This window comes from Phyllostomus discolor, chromosome 13 (genome assembly GCF_004126475.2).
Source record: "Phyllostomus discolor isolate MPI-MPIP mPhyDis1 chromosome 13, mPhyDis1.pri.v3, whole genome shotgun sequence".
Taxonomy (NCBI): Eukaryota; Metazoa; Chordata; class Mammalia; order Chiroptera; family Phyllostomidae; genus Phyllostomus; species Phyllostomus discolor.
Window position 1 is genome coordinate 56,092,303 of NC_040915.2, and position 18,380 is coordinate 56,110,682.

The following is an 18,380-nucleotide window of genomic DNA, read 5'->3' on the forward strand; positions in this document are numbered from 1 at the left end:
GCACCACTGCGAGGTGGGGGTATTTACATAAAAGACCACTGGTGCTCCTCCTCCCCCAAAACAGCTCTGGAAGGTAAGGACCAAATTCTGTTGGCTGATTAGAGATTCCTTAACCGCTAAATGCAGGGCCACTTAAAGTGGCAGACAGCACACAAAGAAGACTGCTATAAACAACTCCACCTAGTCTTTTGTGATGCTAAGTAACTAGAGCCTCATCTTTTCAGCATCCTAAAAGGCCTTCCAGCCCTTCGGAATCTTGCAGGAGCCATTCTTTGAGCCACAGAAGACCCTAACAGAGGTTCCCACCCTTGCTTTAGAATTAACTTAATAAAACAGTTAAACTCTGATAACAACCAGCAGTAAAGTCAAAGTAACTTTCAAATCCCTAACTTTAAATCCTTAATCTGATCCTTTTTTAAAGGTACTTTCTCTCCAAATTCCCACATTCAGACTACGCCTTCCAGAGAACATAGTAAGCATTACTCACACTGACTGCATTTACACAGCTTTCCAAATACAAAAGTCCTGATGAGTTTTCCTTAAAGCAAAGGAGGAAGGTGATGCCAGAGCTGAGTCTGCCACTCCAGCTGCATTGATACTACCTCAGCCAGGCCGAGTTCTTCTGCAGTTTTCTGAGAGAGACTTCTCCACCCTGAAGACTGGCAAAAGACAGTGTGTCAAGAGGTAGCTATCATCGCTTATGATAAATAAGGATCAACCAGGTGAGGACCACACTAGCCTCAGCCATGAGGTACAGTGGAGTGGTTAGAAGCAAATAGGTCTGCAGTCAGATGCCTGAGTCAGATCTTTGCATGATCTTTAGGTAGATTACAACCTCTTGGAACCTTATCTGATAAAAGTAGATATTGAGGGTTAAATGAAATGATGCATGTAAACTCCTCCCCCAGCAATGCTTGATAATTTGGAGCATAGAATTCCAGTCCCAAAGAACCCAACAGCACTTTACAAGTGCAACACATTTTTTTTTCCAAATAAAGAAACCAAGGAGGACTGGTGCTTTCCCACCCTCTCCTCGCCACCCCATTACACACACTTACTTATGGACACTTGAAGGCAATTCTACACAGGTCAGTGTGTATCCAGTTCCTGCAGCGCGTAGCAGAAGGCGCTCGATAGGTATTTGAGGTTAAACCTAAAGTACGGTAATAATTACTAATATTTATAGAACTCTTTACAAAGCAACTTCGCTCTGATTTTGAAGACTACAACTTTGCTGCTTCTTATGCTGCACGTCTGGGCCAGCTTCAGCTTGTAAGTAACAGGAGAAATGAACTTCACCTGGAAGTTCATCTACAAAGAAGGAAGAGAGTCGCCCACACACTCCTCTCCAACCTCACCATCCCCCACGCCCCGGGCTCAAAAAGGAAGACAAAGCGGAAGGTTGGGAGATTCGGCTCACATTATAACGCTGAAGTCAGGATTCGAACTCCCAAACATCCAAGAAGAGTTCCCCCTTAAGACTCACCTCGTGAGACCACCGGGAACCACAGACTCTCAGTACCTGCAGCTGGCGGTGTGGCGCTAAACAAATACAAACTTCACTCTCAACCAATCAAAACACCCCTCCGCTGCTGCTGCTGAACCAATAAGGAGCAAGGGCTGTCCAAGCGTAGCCTCACTGCTTGCTGGGAGTTGTAGTTTAAAACGTAGAGCGGGACTCACAATCCAGGTTTCCCCCGAGTGATCCCGCCCCCTCAGCTCTCCGGCCAATCAACAGCACTAATCTGGTCAGCGGCTGTCTCTGCGTTTCCCCTGCCCGACTGACCGCAGCGAAATAGGCCGTGGGCCAGATGTGGGGTGGGAGGGTCGGGGCCTTGCCCCGGGTAGGGGGGTTTTGGCTGACAGGAGTCCTCGGAAGGAAACCAAGCTGCAATGCTGCGTCACTGAAAGGAAACAACTCCCCCCAGTGTTGGAACTGCGGCGGCTCGGGGAACCTCATTGAGGGGGACGGGTTCTTCTGCCCACAGTGCCGGGCGCTGCAGCCACCTGATCCCACTAGAGACCACTTCAGCCTTATGGACTGGTACGGGAGGCGGTTTTGGGAAACGCGCAGGGCGTGAGAGAGTAAGGAGCTGCCGTGCGAGAGGGAAGGGCGGAACAGATCTGGGGAAGAAGGTGGGACCAGTTAGGTAGGTGGGCAGAACCCTGGAGACCAGGGGAAGAGGAAGGGGTTTGGGAGAATGGAAGATGGGGTGTGACTTGGAAAAGAGGAAATGAATAGCGACCCTCAAGGGATGGAGACTAGAGTGGAGGGAGGACTGGAGTTGCACAGAATAAAGTTAGAAGAAATTGAGTGCCGGAGGCTACGGAGAGGGAGGCTTGAGGAGCAGGACCTGAGGGAAGGGTTACTTGAAGAGCCTTAGAGAAAGGAGAGTTGAGGGATGGGGTCAGAACAATTCAAGTTGGGTTGAAACTTTTTAAGAAGGGAGTACTGAGGTATTATCCAAAATAAGGCAGTAAAAACACGGAAAACCCAACTTGGTGGGCAGAGTCTAAGGGAAACGTGAGAATTGGAGGGAGAGAGTCTGAGAAATGGGTGTTTTTCCTGTTCCTCCGAAGGTTGAGGACCTTGGAGAGGTGGTGAAATTTGGGCAAAGCTAAACTGAGAGATAGGGCAGGCTCTGCGAATAGAGAGCGAAAGGGATTGGGTTAAAACACGTTGGGTGACAGGTGAAGGGACCGTGGCCTTGGAAAAATTTCCTAGTGGGACTTGGTCATGCCCCTTCCCCTTATCTCTGGAATCTGCCCCCACCAGTCTTTGAGCACTTAGGATGGACTGCGGTAACAACACTTTTTTATGGTCCTCGGGGGTGCCAAACTGGCATGCTTCCTCTGTCTAGATGATTCTCCTATGATCTTTGACCACTCTTCATTATCATTCAGGTCGCAGCTCAAATGCCATCTCTTTGACCCCCACATCTCCCACTCTCTCTGACTCTATTCTGTTTTTCTTCACAGCACCCACCACTTTTGGAAATTATCCCTGTCTGCATGTTTATTGTATATTCCCTCATGGGAACAAGAACCAGGCCCATAGTATACAAATCTATAAATATTTGATGCATGAATTTTATCTCCCAATTTCCTTCCAGCAACCGTTCCTTCAGAGTTGATACTGCAAAGCTCCAGCATAGGTACCAACAACTACAGCGTCTTGTCCACCCAGATTTCTTCAGCCAGAGATCTCAGGTAGTCTGTTGGCCATAATCATACCCAAACACGTGTGCATTCCAGGTGGGTGGCTGTGGCCTTGTAGTTATTTGATTCTCCAAGACAGAGCTGGACAGCCAGCTCCACCCTGTGGCAGCCAGACCCCAGCCAGCCAGGCCCTGGACCTGCCCTGTAGAATTAGAACCCATCCGTTGAAGATAAATACAGTTCGTCCCACACCAGTTCTATTTTGGCCACTTCCTTAGGTCCCTGCCCATCAGTATTTTATGAAACAACTTGTTAATGTAAGATGGCTGATTTGGATGGTAATAAGATTGTCTTCTCCACTACAGACTGAAAAGGACTTCTCAGAGAAGCATTCAACCCTGGTGAATGATGCCTATAAGACCCTTCTGGCCCCCCTGAGTAGGGGACTATACCTTGTAAGGTGATTTCCCAACCCTCCTATGAATGACTACCTGGTGTCCATTGCACTAAGGCAGGGGTGTCCAACCTTTTGGCAGCCCTGGGCCACACTGGAAGAAGAAGAGTTGTCTTGGGCCACACATTAAATATATTGTGACACTATCACAAAAAATCACATAATGTTTTAACTAAATTTACAATTTTGTGTTGGGTCAAATTCCTAGCCATCCCGAGCCGCGTGCAGCCCTTGGGCCAGGGGTTGGACACCCCTGCTGCCTCCCTGTATTCAGCAGAGGAGTGCTTGAGCCCTGAGCCAATTCAGGGACCCAAAGATACTACATACGTGTATTTTTCTCTGAATATTCTCTGTAAATCTTAATTGCCCATTTTTAAACCATTACTTGCATTTTTTTAAACCATTTTCTATAAATTTCAAGGTTGTATGGTGATGGCTTTTAGGAAAGTAATTTGGGGGTTTGGGAGGAAGGTAGAGGTGAGTATCTTAGAATTTTAGGACTTAATAGAATTTTTACAAATGTCTAGTTCAAACTCAGAAGTGAAGGAATGGCTCCCTCAGGGCCACACACTTCTAAGTAGCAGAAAGGGATCCTATCCAAGCATTCCTTTCTCAGTCTGAGTTTCCAGCACACTTTCATCATTAGGATAGTCCAGGTTTTCCATGAGTAGATTCTGTTTGGAAAGGTGAGTAGGATTTATGATGTTGGCCGTAGTTTCTTGAACACAACTTCTTTCCCCATCTTTGTGCCCCAATAGCTAAAGCTCCATGGAGTAGAGATTCCTGAAGGAACAGATAATAAAATGGACAGGCAATTCCTCATGGAAATAATGGATATCAATGAAAAGCTTGCAGAAGCTCAGACTGAAGCTGCCATGAAAGAGATTGAATGTATTGTCAGAGGTAAAAGATAAAATACCACCAAATGCATTATTATTATGAGTGTATTTCCATTGTTTAAGTCAAAAAACGAATGTAAAGAATACATACTGGTCTTTGTAGTGATTCAGGGAGTATCTTTTTCTTGGGTATACTGAAACCAGTTTTGTCTGGAGATTAGACTGTAACATCCCTCCCTCTCTGGAATGCAGCCTTGTCTTCATATCACGAATCTATTTAAATGGAAAAATTAAGATAATGGTTTTCTCTTTCAGCGAAACAGAAAGAGTTGACTGACAGTGTGAGCAGAGCTTTTGAACAAGGTACTGTCTTCATTTCTTTCTTTTTTTAATATTTTATTTATTTATTTTTAGAGACATGGGGAAGGGAGGGAGAAAGAGGGGGATTGAAACATCAATGTATAGTTGCCTCTAGCACACCCCCTACTTGGGACCTGGCCTGCAACCCAGGCATGTGCCCTGACTGGGAATCAAACTGGTGATGCTTTGGTTCGCAGGCCTGTGCTCAGTCCACTGAGCTACACCAGCCAGGGCCTGTCTTCATTTCTTGACATTGTCAAATATGGAAAGAACTATAAGCATCGATGTGCGAACATCCATTCAACAAGTAGCTATTATGTACCCATCCTATAAGAGTCACATGGGGATGTGTTAAATACAGATGAGTGTACATTTTTGCCTTCAGATTCACAGTCTTGCTGGAAAAAGAAGCTGTGTGCCAAAAGCCATCATGTGCCAGTGAAAGATTAGATGAGAGAAAGTCCTTTCATTCCCCTTTAACAAGTAGGAAAAGAGGGGATGAAGGATGTGGGCCGAAGCCAACACAGATAGGTTCTGGGGGCAAAGCTGCACATTCGGCGTTTGACAAGGCCTGCACACCCCATTTTCTGCAAAGCCCAGGAGGAGAGGCCCATAGCAGAGCGCTGCCCAAGTTACAAATGAGGAGTGTTCGTCTTTGCCCCCACTGTCGTGGGTCTCAGAGCGAAGAGACTATGTTCACTGCCGCCTGTTTTTAAGCAAGAAAAACCTTTCAACTCATTCCTGATGGGTGTGTCACCCCTTAACTAAGAGATAATGGCCCTTTAGCATAGGGTTCATTTTAATGCAAGAAGCAGAAAGCTACTCAGGATAGCCCAGATAAAGGGAAATTATTGTAAGGAATCGGGGCTACCTCCCAGAATCCAAAGAGAAAGTCTCCGCAATGATTATAGAACAGTGTGATAAGAGCTTTTCTGGGACAGAACCTGGGAACTAAAAAGCAGTCTGGAAGCAAGACTGGTCCTCGAATTATTGTCCGTTGTAGTCCATTCCATCCTCTCCTCTCTAAAAACCACTTCTATCTGCTTCTTTATTGGTATATAGTGCCCTAAAGTGGCGTCTCCCACTGGGTAACTCTTTAGTCCTCCTTGGTCTATTACCTTATAAGAGTAGTCAGATGGCCTTTCACCGTCTGACTATAGTCCCCTAGATTTCTGGGAGAGGGAATTTGATTGGCCCAGCTGTAGCCAGATGTCCAATCCAGTACAGTCAGCAGGGGCCATGGGGATAAGCTTACATGTGTGCTGCCTACTTTGCAGAGACTGTAGGGGTTGATTCTAAAAAGCAGGCACAGGGAGGGTCTCTAAAAAGTTGATGAGAAATAAAGATTAACAGCAGAAAAGACAGGAACCCCACGTGAAACCCTGAAACCCATGTCTGCCTGAAACCCATGTCACCCAGCCCACAGGCTGAGATGGTCAGATTGTGTTCCACTAGGGCCCACCCTCAGCTCCTGTGTGCCTTTGTGTACTTTTATTTATTTTTTAATTATAAAATATAATTTTGAAAAAGAATAATGTGTAATTACAATTTAAAGGATAATAACGGAACAACATCTATGTCCTTACCACCCAGCTTAAGAAATAGAACATGCAAACAAGATAGATAGATAGATAGATAGATATGGCCAATAAGCACTTAAAAATGTACTCCACATCACTAATCATGAGGGAAATGAAAACCAAAACCACAGTGAAATACCACCTCATAAACGTTAGGATGCTACTGTAAATTTCTTGAGAAATGCAGAAAATAAAATGTTTTGGCGAGGATGTGGAGAAGCTGGAACCCTTGTGCACTGCTGTCAGGGATGTAAAATAGTGCAGCCACTAAGGAAAACAATGTGGCATTCCCTCAAAAGTTAAAAATAGCCCTGGCTGGCATAGCTCAGTGGATTGAGCATGGGCGGCAAACCAAAGCATCACAGGTTCGATTCCCAGTCAGGGCACATGCCTGGGTTGCGGGCCAGGTCCCCAGTGGGGGCCACGTGAGAGCCACGTGAGAGGCAACCACACATTGATGTTTCTCTCTTTCTCCCTCCCTTCCCCTCTCTAAAAAATAAATAAGTAAATAAAAAAAAAAAGTTAAAAATAGAATTGCCATACAATCCAGCAATTCCGCTTTTGGATATATACCTAAAGAACTGACAGCAGGGACTCAAAAAGATACTTGTGCACTGTCAAAGATAAACGGAGCCAGATACTAGTTAAAGCAGAAAGATTTGAATCGGTAATAATTGTTGCAATAGGGAAGAGTCCAGCATGAACTAAACTCAACTTCGATTTGTGACTGGGCATTTTAGTTGTTTTGTTTAGTTTAGTTTAGTTTTAATTTTTACAGTTTGTCTTTTTTAAATTTTTTGTTGTTGTTGTGTGGCTGGGCACTTTAAAGAGAGGATGAGGAAATAGGGAAGGGGTGCGCAGGAGTTCAGTAGAGTCAGGGAAGTGGAAAATTCCAAAAAGTGGGAGGGGGGAGTTGGTCCATGTGAAATAGATCTGGGATTGCTAACTGGAACTTAGAAAATTAGGCTCCTACCCTCCCACAGAGCCTGGGAGACAGGTGCCCTCTCTTCACACGTCGGCTGGGACGAACAGTAAGAAAGAAGCAGCAAGAATAGACAGTCTTTCCTCTGAACAATATAAATCAATTTCTCATTTGATTGCCTTTTGTTTGTTAAGGACTAGCTGAAGCATCTGTTGAGATGGTATTTAGAGGACATTTGTTGAATAACATGAGCAATCAGGCATTTAATGAGGAGCATCTCTATGGAAACAAAAAGAAAAACAAAGATGCCTGGTAGGAGCAGAATATAAACCCATGTTCTGAGTCGAGAGTGAAGCCACTTGAGAAAACACTGAACTCTTAAGCATTTTTAGATGGTGACATGAGGGTAGCAGTGACAGTCGGATGGATTTCCTGGTTGATACTTTGAATGTGGTGATGGCAAAGATATCACTGTCACAGTCGTGGTTACTTCCCAGAGCAGAGCACGGAACGTGCAGGAGTTCTGGCGGACTCTCTGGGTGGCCCATGTACCGGTAGCTCTAAGTTACCAGGCTTCAGCTTGTAGGACATTCTCAGATTCTGGAGGAAAGGGCAACTACAAGAGAACCTGAGTCCCAAAAAGGATCTAGGCAGTCAAATTCTAGTTCTTAGTGACACCAAGTCAGGAGGGGGGGGTGAAAAATTGGAAACATCAGTTTGTAGAGCTGTGGCCAGAGAGCGAAGGAAACTAGAAGAATTAAGGATTTGGTAAGGACTGGCAAAATGTGTAAGATGGCAGGATCCAGCTCATTTTACAGGTAAATCAAACTTCAAAGACACTGAACAAGTCTAGATGAGGATAACCCACAAGGGTGTGTCACACTTTTCCACTGAAACATAAAATTTCTCTCCACATTCACCCCCTTTGTAATCAAAGATAAAGTAAGATAATTCTTGTTTAAAAAATAGTTTTAGTGTCATTAAGTTTGGATTGATTATTAATATAACTCTGTCAAGAATGATAATGGACCATACAGGCCTTTTTAAGTTTTCTTTCTGGAACTTTTTACAAGGAATCTCAGGTTGGATTTTAAAAGCTTCTCAGGGCTAGAAAGTCAAGCCAAGAATCCTCTATCAGGCATCACCTTCAGTGGATGAATTCCTCTCTTCTCAAAGTCCCCGAAATATCCTGTTTCCTGAGCCTAGCAGGAAGTTACCTTACTTACTCAGCTGTAAGGCTGAGACCTCTTTAAGCCAGATACCGGGCCAATTTTTTCAAGAGGGCTTGTAAGCACTGGCTGCAAAGAGTCAACCTTAGCTCATTAAAATAGTCTCGTCAAATCCAATTTTATTCTTCACTTTCAAGTATGGCATTCCAGTCAAAGCCTTCATAATTCTGTCCTATCACAAAGAGGACAGATTCTTAGGAAACCTATACAAATAACTATATTGCTATGAAAATAAGAAATGGTCAATAATAGTTTCCAATTTTTTGAGGGATTAGGCAGGGGAAAAAGGAGGTAGCTTAAGGGAAAACAGAATGAGGTTTTTTATATCTGGAAAATAGGGCATTTAAGAGCCAGCAATATTTCAGCGTGGCTCCATTGATTGGGTGTTGTCCCTCAAAGTAAAAGGTCACCAGTTCAATTCCCAGTCAGAGCACATGCCTAGGTTGCAGGCGGTCCCTGGTGAGGGCATGTACAAGAGGCAACCAATTGATATTTCTCTCTCATATTGATGTTTCTCTCCCTTTCCCTCTCCCTCCCCTTTCTCTAAAATAACATCTTTTAAAAAATTATAGTCATTTAAAAATGACTATAATTTATCAGTTAACTCAGTCCCATGTAATTAATTTTGTTCTGCTTAATCTTGGGCTAACAATTTTATGAACCCATTGGCTTTTAGAAATCCTGACTTAGTTTACTGGTTTGATTTCAAAGTTACTCAGTCAAGGCCATCAGAAGCCTGTTCCCCAGAGTACCTGGCACGGTCCTTTGTCATGGGTCTTCAAGACAGTCCCTTTTTGTTAAACATAAGTAGCCTGGCCTGTAGCTGGTTGCAGAAGCTGTTAGGAGAGCATTAGAGTAAAACGTCTATCTGGATAGCAAAGACTTAAAGTGACCATAGTTAAAGATCTGATGAAAGTTCATTATAAAAATAACACAGCTGACCAGGAAATGTGGTTGTTTCTGCGACATACACATTTTAAAATAATGACTGGACTGATCACATTATACCAAGACATATTATGGATAGTGATGGCATTGATAAATTTCTATGAATTATACCATTTCTGAAATAATATTTTACCCATACAGATATAACCTAGGGAAGGTTAAGTATCTCTTCTTTGACACTGCTTCCCATGTAATTTAATTTATCAAATAAACCTAATTTGTTTCATGTCTCTTTTTATAAGGTGAGAGAACAAAGCTTTTGAAGTTTTCCAGGGTCTCTCTTGGAAACTTCAAACTCAATGAAGTTCAAGAAGACTTTATTTAGAATTTGATTTGGGAAGTTGTCGAAAATATCAAAAGGTTTGAAAATTTAATTAAATAGGATCGTAGTTCATTTTGAAACAATATTAGTTACCTATTTAACCAAAGTGGCGATAAAAGATTCCAAAGGTAAATATAGGAGATAACAAGGGGGGAAAAAAACCTTAGCTCTTTGAACAGTAAAAAGACTTGGTTCTCTTAAGTAATCAAGGCCACGATAAAGACAACATGAAGCACAGGAAATTTTTTGAGAAGACACAGAATATATGTCTCCAAAAACTAAAGAAATGCCTCTTAAAGTCTTTTATTAAGAGCAGACCAATAATCCAAGAAACCAAACTCTGGTTCTGTATCAGTGCACTTTCTATATAAATCCACTTAATCTTAGCCAGCTTTGACATCACAACATAAACATTTCCTTTTCCACAAACATACAACATTTTTTAATGCCCATTCAGGTTTTATCCAGTGCTTTCACTCTTTCCCATTCTACTTTAGGGCAAAAACCACTCTCCTCTTTATCTTAACAGAAACACATTTCTCCTTTCCTTGCATACTTATAAAAACACATCCTACTTTTCTTCCATACTTTGTATACAGAGTTGTTTCCCTTCCCTCTTATTGTTGGTAGTAGTTTTGTTCTTATACATTGATTATAAATTTAACCATTAGTAATCTTTATTTTACAGAGAAAACTTGGAAGTAGACAATTGAGAACTACTATATGCTAGAATTCTATAAGCAGATTAGCAAATTTTGTGAATATACCATCTCACAAATTCTAGAGGTGTATGCTTTTTATAATACATTTTTTTAATGTAGTGAGAATATGTTTATTAACAGACCCAAATATCTTTGGCTTCTCTAGACCATATAAAAATAAGCCAAAGTATATAAACTTAAACTAATGCTTAATAATGAATGTTTTAGAACTGTATCTTATTTAGACATTAGATACTTAATGAGTATCTATTATTTAACTTAGCATATCTCTAAGGTTGTAAATTGCCAAAAAGATTTTGGAAAAGACTTTTAGGTGACTAATTATAAAACACAATTATTGCCCTGGCTGGAGTAGCTCAGTGGATTGAGCTCGGGCTGCAAACCAAAGCATCACAGGTTTGATTCCCAGTCAGGGCACATGCCTGGGTTGCAGGCCACAGCCCCCAGCAACACACATTGATGTTTCTCTCTCTCTCTCTTTTTCCCTCCCTTCCCTCTCTAAAAATAAATAAATAAAATATTTTTAGAAATAACAATAACATTATTTAAAACACACACACACAATTATTGCCCTGGCTGGTGTGGCTCAGTGAATTGAGCACAGGCTTGCGAACCAAGGGGTGACCAGTTTGAATCCCGTTAAGGGCACATGCCTGGGTTGCAGCCTGGCTCCCCAGTTGGGGCTGCACATGAGAGGCAACCTCACATTGATGTTTCTCTCCCTCTCCTTCTCCCTCCCTTTCCCTCTGTCTATAAAAATAAATAAAATTTTTTTAAAAACCCATAATTATTGTTGAAATCGTTTTTCAAAATAATTTAAATAATATCAATTTTATCATTTCTATAACCTTAAATACCTAATATAATATTCATTTATTTGACTAGTAAACCTAAGTAGAATAAAAATGTTTGTTTGCATTATATTTACTGTTGGCAACTCTGAAGATATACCTATTTTATTAAACCAACAATATCAAACCAAGTCTTATTTACCAAAGATTTATCTAAAGTATGTGAAACTGAAAAACATTTGAATTAGTTCCTATATTTCTGGATATTTTAGGAAGATTTCATTTATATAAATCTTATTTTGCTCTAAACCAATTAGGATACAACTCTTTTCTTTATTTTATTTTATTTTTTTTATCCTCACCCAAAGACATTTTCTTTCATTGCTTTTAGAGAGTGAGGAAGGGAGAGAGAGAAACATCGATGTGAGAGAAGCATTAATTAGTTACGTCCCACACTCAACCCAAACCAGGGACTGAACCTGCAACCTTTCAGTCAGGGGTCAACACTCCAACCAAAGGAGCCACACTGGCCAGGGCAGGATACAACTCCTTTAAGGAGTTTTATAAATTAATTTGGTAATATACCATCAGGGGGTAGGAAAATATCGTTTATATATGTAAACATAACAGACTGGCCAATGCAAATAGAGATCTTATGGTTTTCATTCTAAGATTTTAGCCATAAGTCAGGCATAAATAAATACAATAATATAAAACTCATTAGTTCACATATAGAGTGGTTCTTGTTTTTGCTCCATTTTGTATATTTATCCGAACTGAGTTTCTGGCAATAGAGAAAGTTAAAGGTTGTCTATTCAATATAAGAGCTGAAGCTTTCCACCAATATTTCCGGACAAAACCTTCAAAATGGTTTTGTTTTGTTTTGTTTTTGTCTTGATATGTAATCTTATGTAAGCTGTGGACTAAATGTCTGTTTCCAAATCTATTTTTTTCTTATTCAGCTTCAGATTATTGCTTTTTGGGGTGCCTGAGCCCCTTGAGAACCCCCAGTAGGAACAGGTGGCCCAAAGTTCCAGGAGCTATAGGGAGTTGAGGAGTGGGAAGGGAAAGGTCTGGCAGGGTGGGCAGAGGGGTGGAGGAGGTACGGGCTTGAAAGGGGATATAGCAAAGGATGCAAGGGAGCTGAAGGGAAGATGGAAGGTGATAAAGGAGGAGGAAGGAGTGGGGGTGATGGGAAGGAGAGGTCTTGGAGGAGATAGTTTGGGGAGATGTTAAGTTTCTCAAGCCACAGAAATTCCAAGATTTCCTGGATAAAGTCATACTATCTAAGAAATGCACAAAGCACCATGGCGACGTGCTGCCAGCAGGAGTTGGACAAGGGAGGCTTCAGTCGTCTGAGAGGTTCCCATGGAGGGGCAGACCCAAACAGAGAGAACAAAGAGGCCTTACAGGGAGCCAGGAAGAAGAAAGTTTCCAGCCCAGGAGTCAGTCCTCACTGGAAACAGGGAACCAGGAAGAATTCTAGCCTAGGGGGTATCTTTCAAAAGAATCCTGGGACTCCAACCCAGCTTTAGAGAGTATACTCAGAATCTTAAGAATCCAAATCTGTCCTCACTGTACTTCACCAGAAGTTTGCCTGGGGGATTGAAGTTGGACTCACCACAGGGTACCCAAATGAGCATCAGACCAAAGATTAGACCAAGGTCTCTGCTTGTTGAAAGGTCTGGTTGTTACTCCCAAGGGCCCGATGGTGTTTTCAATCCAGATCCAAGTCACAGTGCCAGATAATTTTCAAAGATAAAGCCAGACTTAAAGTTCAAAGTACAGATTTTTATCAGTAATAACTACTGCAATAGGGAAAAGAGTCCAGTGTGTCCTGGCTGGTGTGGCTCAGGTGGTTGAGTGCCAGCCTGTAAATCAAAGGGTCGCTGGTTCAATTCCCAGTCTAGGGCGCATTACTGGGTCGCAGGCCAGGTCCCCAGTGTCGAGCGTGCGAGAGGCAACCACACATTGATGTTTCTCTTCCTCTCTTTCTCCCTTCCCCTCTCTAAAAAATAAAATGAATAAAATCTTAAAATAATCCAGTGTGAACTAAACTCAACTTCAATTTGTGCCTGGGCATTGTAAAGGGAGAATGAGGAAATGGGGGTGGTGGTGCACAGGGGTTCCCTAGAGGCAGGGAAGTGAAAAATGCCAAAAGCAGGAATGGGGGACTTGGTCCATGTGCAACCCATCTGGGTTTGCTAACTGGCACTTACTGAAGGTAGGTCCCTACCCTCCCACAGAGCCTGGGAAATAGGGGCCCTGTCTTCAGGTATTGGCTGCAATAAATAGGAAATTGGGAGGCAGCCTTGAATTTACTTGGGCAGGCACTTTAACAGAAGCTAGGATCATCCTAGGGATACAGGCTTGAGCTATTAGAAAATATGTTAGTGTTTGTCAGTATAGGTCAAGGTCGAGGCCTTGTTAAGAAGAGAACTCAGGGGAACCTGGCTAGAGTTTGGTCAAAAACAATTTTGGTTGACACCTGTGTTCATAGGATCTTTCACAAGGGCTAACAGGTAGAAGCATCCCAAGTGTCCATCCACCAATAGTTGAGTGGATAAACAAAATATGGTGTGTCTGTACATACAATGGAGTATCATTCAGCCTTGAAAAGGGCAGGAAATTCTGATACATGCTACAACATGGATGAACTCGAAGGATATTATGCTAAGTAAAATAAACTAGTCGCGAAAAGATAAATACCGCGTGGTTCCATGGACATGAGTAGTCATACTCACAGAGACAACGTGGAATGGAGGTTTCCGGGTGTCAGAGTGACGGGGTGGGGCGGAGGGGAGCAGGAGTTTCTGTTTCCGAGGCAGTGGTTCAGGTTTACAAGGCGAGAAGAGCCCTGTGGCTAAATGGTGGGATGGGCTGCACAACCATGTGACTATATTCAATGCCACTGAGCGCTACACGTAAAAACGGTTGCAGTGGTAATTTTATGTTATGTTTATTTTGTCACAAAAGGATTTTTGTAAATGCAAAAATAATAAGAAAATAAACTAAATATAGAACATGTCCACTGCCTTCCAAGCCCCCAGTAGGCCCTTTGCAATTGCATCCCCCTTCCACTGTAACCGTGCTCCTGAATTTTGTGTTAATCATTTCCTCGCTTTTCTTGATAGTTTTAACCATATATGAACATAACAGTATGTCATTTAGTTTTACGTATATCTAAGTCAGACTTTCTCAACCTCGGCACTACCAACATGTTGGCCAGGTAATTCTTGGCGGAAGGGGCTGTCCCCTACGCTGTGGGATGTTTAGCAGTGCCCTGGACTCTCTCCACTAGATGTCAGTATCACCTTCCCAGTTGAGATAACCAAAACTGTCTCCAGACTCTGCCAGCTGTCTCCCAGTGGGTGCAAATCACCCTCAGTCAAGGAGCACCGGTTTAAGGGCTTCATTCCCAGAACTGGGTGCAGAGACAGGTCTTCCCCAGTTCTTCCTGGTCCTCCTCAGGGTTAAACCACCACGAGTGGCACGGGAAAGCTCTAGAAACACAACCATTTATTACCTGGGAGCTGCCCTGGAGAGACTTGGCTTCTCTTATTTAAAATCTGAACCCAGTAAGTAAGCATGCTTTCGCCCTGTTTTGGTTAGACCCCCTGACCCCTTAATAATCCAGGTGTCTCTTGGTCAGACATATTGAGTAATTGCTCAGCCCTCCAGAGGCTGGGACTCAACTTGAATCCAGCTGCTTTAGTCAATAGACTTAGCTTTATTCTTGCTTGAGATGAAGTCTCACATTAATGTCTCTGTTTATTTCAGATGACTTTGAAAAAGCCAAGGAAATTTTAACAAAGATGAGATACTTTTCAAATGTAGAAGAAAAGATCAAGTTAAAGAAGATTCCCCTCTAACTGTTGCTAGTTTTAAAGTTTTAAAAATAAAGTTCTTACATATTTCTTGGCTGGCTTCTGCTTATTGAGACTGGATATGCTTTACCTGTGTATATCATCTTAATTAAACCTCTGGCTCAAGCATAAATGGATGGCAGAGTTTGTCATGCCAGCAGAAACAGCCTAGTCAGAGCTTGAGTGGTCAATTTTTTCATGTGATGCTGATACACCATGCCCCCGTCTAAGCCAGTGGATAAGGAGGTGGGGATGGGCCTGCTCAAGGCCCTAGAGGAGGAATTTGGCCCATTTTTTCTGCGAAGGGCCAGGTAGTAAATATTTTAGGCTTTGTGGGCTTTGTGTTGTAACTACTCAACTTGTCATTGTAGCACTTTACTTACAAAACAGGCATTGAGCTACGTTTGGCCATGGGTTTGCCCACCTTTGCCCTAGAACCACATCTTCCTTCACTGATGGTCCTCTTGTTATTATGGCCTTCTGGGCATCCTGTTTCATAACCATGCAAAGCTGCCTAAGAGTCTTTGGCCTACATTTCAAAATGTAGTTAATATTATCAAGAACCACTCTGGTATTAAACACTAACCACATTTTCAGGATTGAGTGCTGGCCTGTGAAGAAAGGGGTTGTTGGTTTGATTTCTGGTCAGGGGGCATGCCTGGGATGTGGGCCAGGACCCCAGTGGGGAGTGCACAAGAGGCAACCACACATTGATGTTTCTCTCCCTCTCTCTCTTTCCCTTCCTCTTTAAAAATAAATAAATGAAATTTAAATTAAAAAAAAATAAACACTAACTACATTTTCAGCTCCACCTAGGGACAGAGCACTTTTAAGTTTTCTGGACAGTTGACAGTTTCTTGTCCTGATTTCCATGCTCTTCTAACCCAACCTGAAGCAACTCCACTTCCTCTTTTGAATCTTTGGAAATTCAGTTTTAGTTCTTGATTCATTTCCAGAAAGAAAAAAAGCATTTTTTTAAGTGCCTGGGTCAAAGAAGATTAGAAAAGAAAATTCTGATTTAAAATTTCCAGCAAACAGTGCTCAAACTGTTGGAGAGAATTGCTTGTTTATAATTGTAAAAATTCAGGGTTTAGAACCACGGTTTACATACCGCCAGAGTTTACAACTGCAGCTCCTTTGCATCCTTCCTCATCCTAGTCTAAGTATTTATATCTTCTGGATCCTGATCTAGTTATACCTAGTACTGTTTGAGGACTTATGGATCTTCTGAAGAAAAATTGACCACAGCAGCTGTCTGGTTTAATGGTACTTGGGTATATCAGTACAGTCTCCAACCTCACAGTTTGCAAGGAGAATGAGTTACTTGGTAGGAAACACACAGGGAGTCCTTTAAGTAAATAATTACAATGCAAGCAAATGTCTTGATTAAATTTGGTTCTTCGGCAAAGAAGGAGATGAAAGGAGGGTTTGATACACTTCCCTAGACAGCCTTCATTCCTTTTTCAGAACAGTGATCAGGACCGAAACCATCTGACCACAAAAAGGAACTCAGATAAATGTTGTCTCAAATGACATCTCTGGAGGAACTTCAAAGAGACATTCCCTCACCTGTTGCCTTCAACTGGAAAGGTCACTGCGCTTTCCAGTAAATTATTTCTGACTTGGGGAATAAAGAAAAAAGACTTTATTTCTGAGTCATGACTTCTAAGTCAGAGGGATTACATTTTTCCCCCTCTTCCAAATTCTTTCCCTTTTAGTCTAAACCCTTAAGTGTAGCTGGACTCCTAAAGCCAGGAACGCTTGAAAGTGTTCCCTGACAGAGCCCTATGGGAGGCAGTCTTCTAGATATCTGAGAGGTTAGCAGCCCTATTTGGATTAAAGCTTCTGACTCAGTGAAGCAAATTAAGCAGCCACCTCCCAACCCCACGTCATTCCCGATATAGTGTCTAAACAAATCAGAGGTCTTCTTTAACTGGAGACTCTGTCCAATCTGGTGTCACACAGGCATCATGTTATGGACCACACGTGTTCCCCACCCCCAAAATTCCTGTGTTGAAGCCCTCACCCCCTATTGTGGCTGTATTTAGAGAGATGGTACCTCTATGGAGGTAATCAAGGTTAAATGAGGTCATAAAAATGAGACCTGGATCCTATAGGATCAGTATCCTTAGAAGACACCAGAGCCCTGGTGGGGCAGCTCAGTTGATTAGAGTGTCATCTTGATATGTCAAGTTTGTGGGTTCAATCCCCACTCAGGGCACATACAAGAAAGCAACCAATGAGTGCATAAATAAATGGAACAAGTCCATGTTTCTCTCTTTCTCACCCTTTCTCTCTCTAAAAATCAACTTTTTAATTTTTTTTTAAAAGACACCAGAGAGCTCCCTTGTTCACTCTCATGCCCTTGAGAAAGGCCCTGTTGAGAAAGCCAGAAAGAAGCCTGCCATGTACAAGTTAGGAAGAGACTCCTCCCCAGAAGCTGAAACTGACCATGTTGGCACCTTGATCCCGGACTTCAGCTTCCAGACTCTGAGAAAGTTTAATTCCTGCTGTTTAACCACCTAGTCTATGGTATTTTGTTATCGTGGCTCGAGCTTGACTAATACACCTGGATTTTAATCCTGGCTCTGCCACTTATCTGCTGTGAGTCCATCATTGTGCCAAGCTTCATTTCTTCTTTAAAATGGTGACAATAATAGTACCTATTTCACAGGGTTATTGTGAAGATTAAATGAAATAAATGATCTATGCAAATTACTTCGCACAGTGAATGGCACACAGTAGGCATTCAAATGTGATTTTTTAAATAACATTGACTGCTTGTATTATTTTCATTTTGGCAACAAAGTCATGTCTACCACTATAGAAAAAATACTATCCTTTCAACAAAGTTTTAGGCATTCTTTTTGTAAAAGAGATACACAGAACAGTTAGATGCTTCCTGTCTACTTGGGGAGAGGACTTTTACACCAACAACTGAAACAATAATAAAAGTTCGCATTTACTGTACAGTTACTGTGTGCCAGGCACTATGTGCAGTACTTTGCATGATTCCATCAAATTAAACCCAATTCAACTTGTTTTACACATGAAGAAACAAGTTTCCAGGAGGTAAGACCGTCAAGAGCTGGGATTGAAACCTAGATCCCTCTGTAAAGCCTGTGCTCTTAGGAAGGCTGAACCCACTAAGATTAAGTACAAGCCAAGAGGATTAAACAACTTTTACA

At 42.2% G+C, this 18,380-nt stretch overlaps 2 protein-coding genes across 9 annotated transcripts in view; one reads left to right on the top strand and one right to left on the bottom strand.

The window, feature by feature from the left end:
* CHEK2 (checkpoint kinase 2) overlaps positions 1-1,451 on the bottom strand; it is a 30,682-nt gene extending 29,231 nt beyond the window's left edge. Inside the window, exons 1-2 of the mRNA XM_028528511.2 lie at positions 1,059-1,451; positions 488-659 (exon numbers count right to left, since the gene is read on the bottom strand). The gene's annotated coding sequence lies outside the window, so the exon portion shown is untranslated. The remainder of the gene's footprint in view (positions 1-487; positions 660-1,058) is intronic.
* A 308-nt stretch (positions 1,452-1,759) lies between these two features.
* On the top strand, positions 1,760-17,809 carry HSCB (HscB mitochondrial iron-sulfur cluster cochaperone). 8 transcript variants are annotated; one of them, XM_036014740.1, is made up of 7 exons: positions 1,760-2,044; positions 3,114-3,210; positions 3,525-3,614; positions 4,372-4,516; positions 4,768-4,815; positions 14,798-14,904; positions 15,107-15,191. In XM_036014740.1, exons 1-6 carry the CDS (start codon positions 1,812-1,814, stop codon positions 14,890-14,892), a joined length of 708 nt encoding a protein of 235 aa, XP_035870633.1. In that variant the 5' UTR covers positions 1,760-1,811; the 3' UTR covers positions 14,893-14,904; positions 15,107-15,191. The 8 variants fall into 8 exon arrangements, with proteins under 8 accessions (XP_035870633.1, XP_035870634.1, XP_035870632.1 ...); XM_036014741.1 differs by lacking the exons at positions 14,798-14,904; positions 15,107-15,191 and adding an exon at positions 12,289-13,206; XM_036014739.1 differs by lacking the exons at positions 14,798-14,904; positions 15,107-15,191 and adding an exon at positions 7,509-8,907.
* The last annotated feature ends 571 nt before the right edge of the window (positions 17,810-18,380 follow it).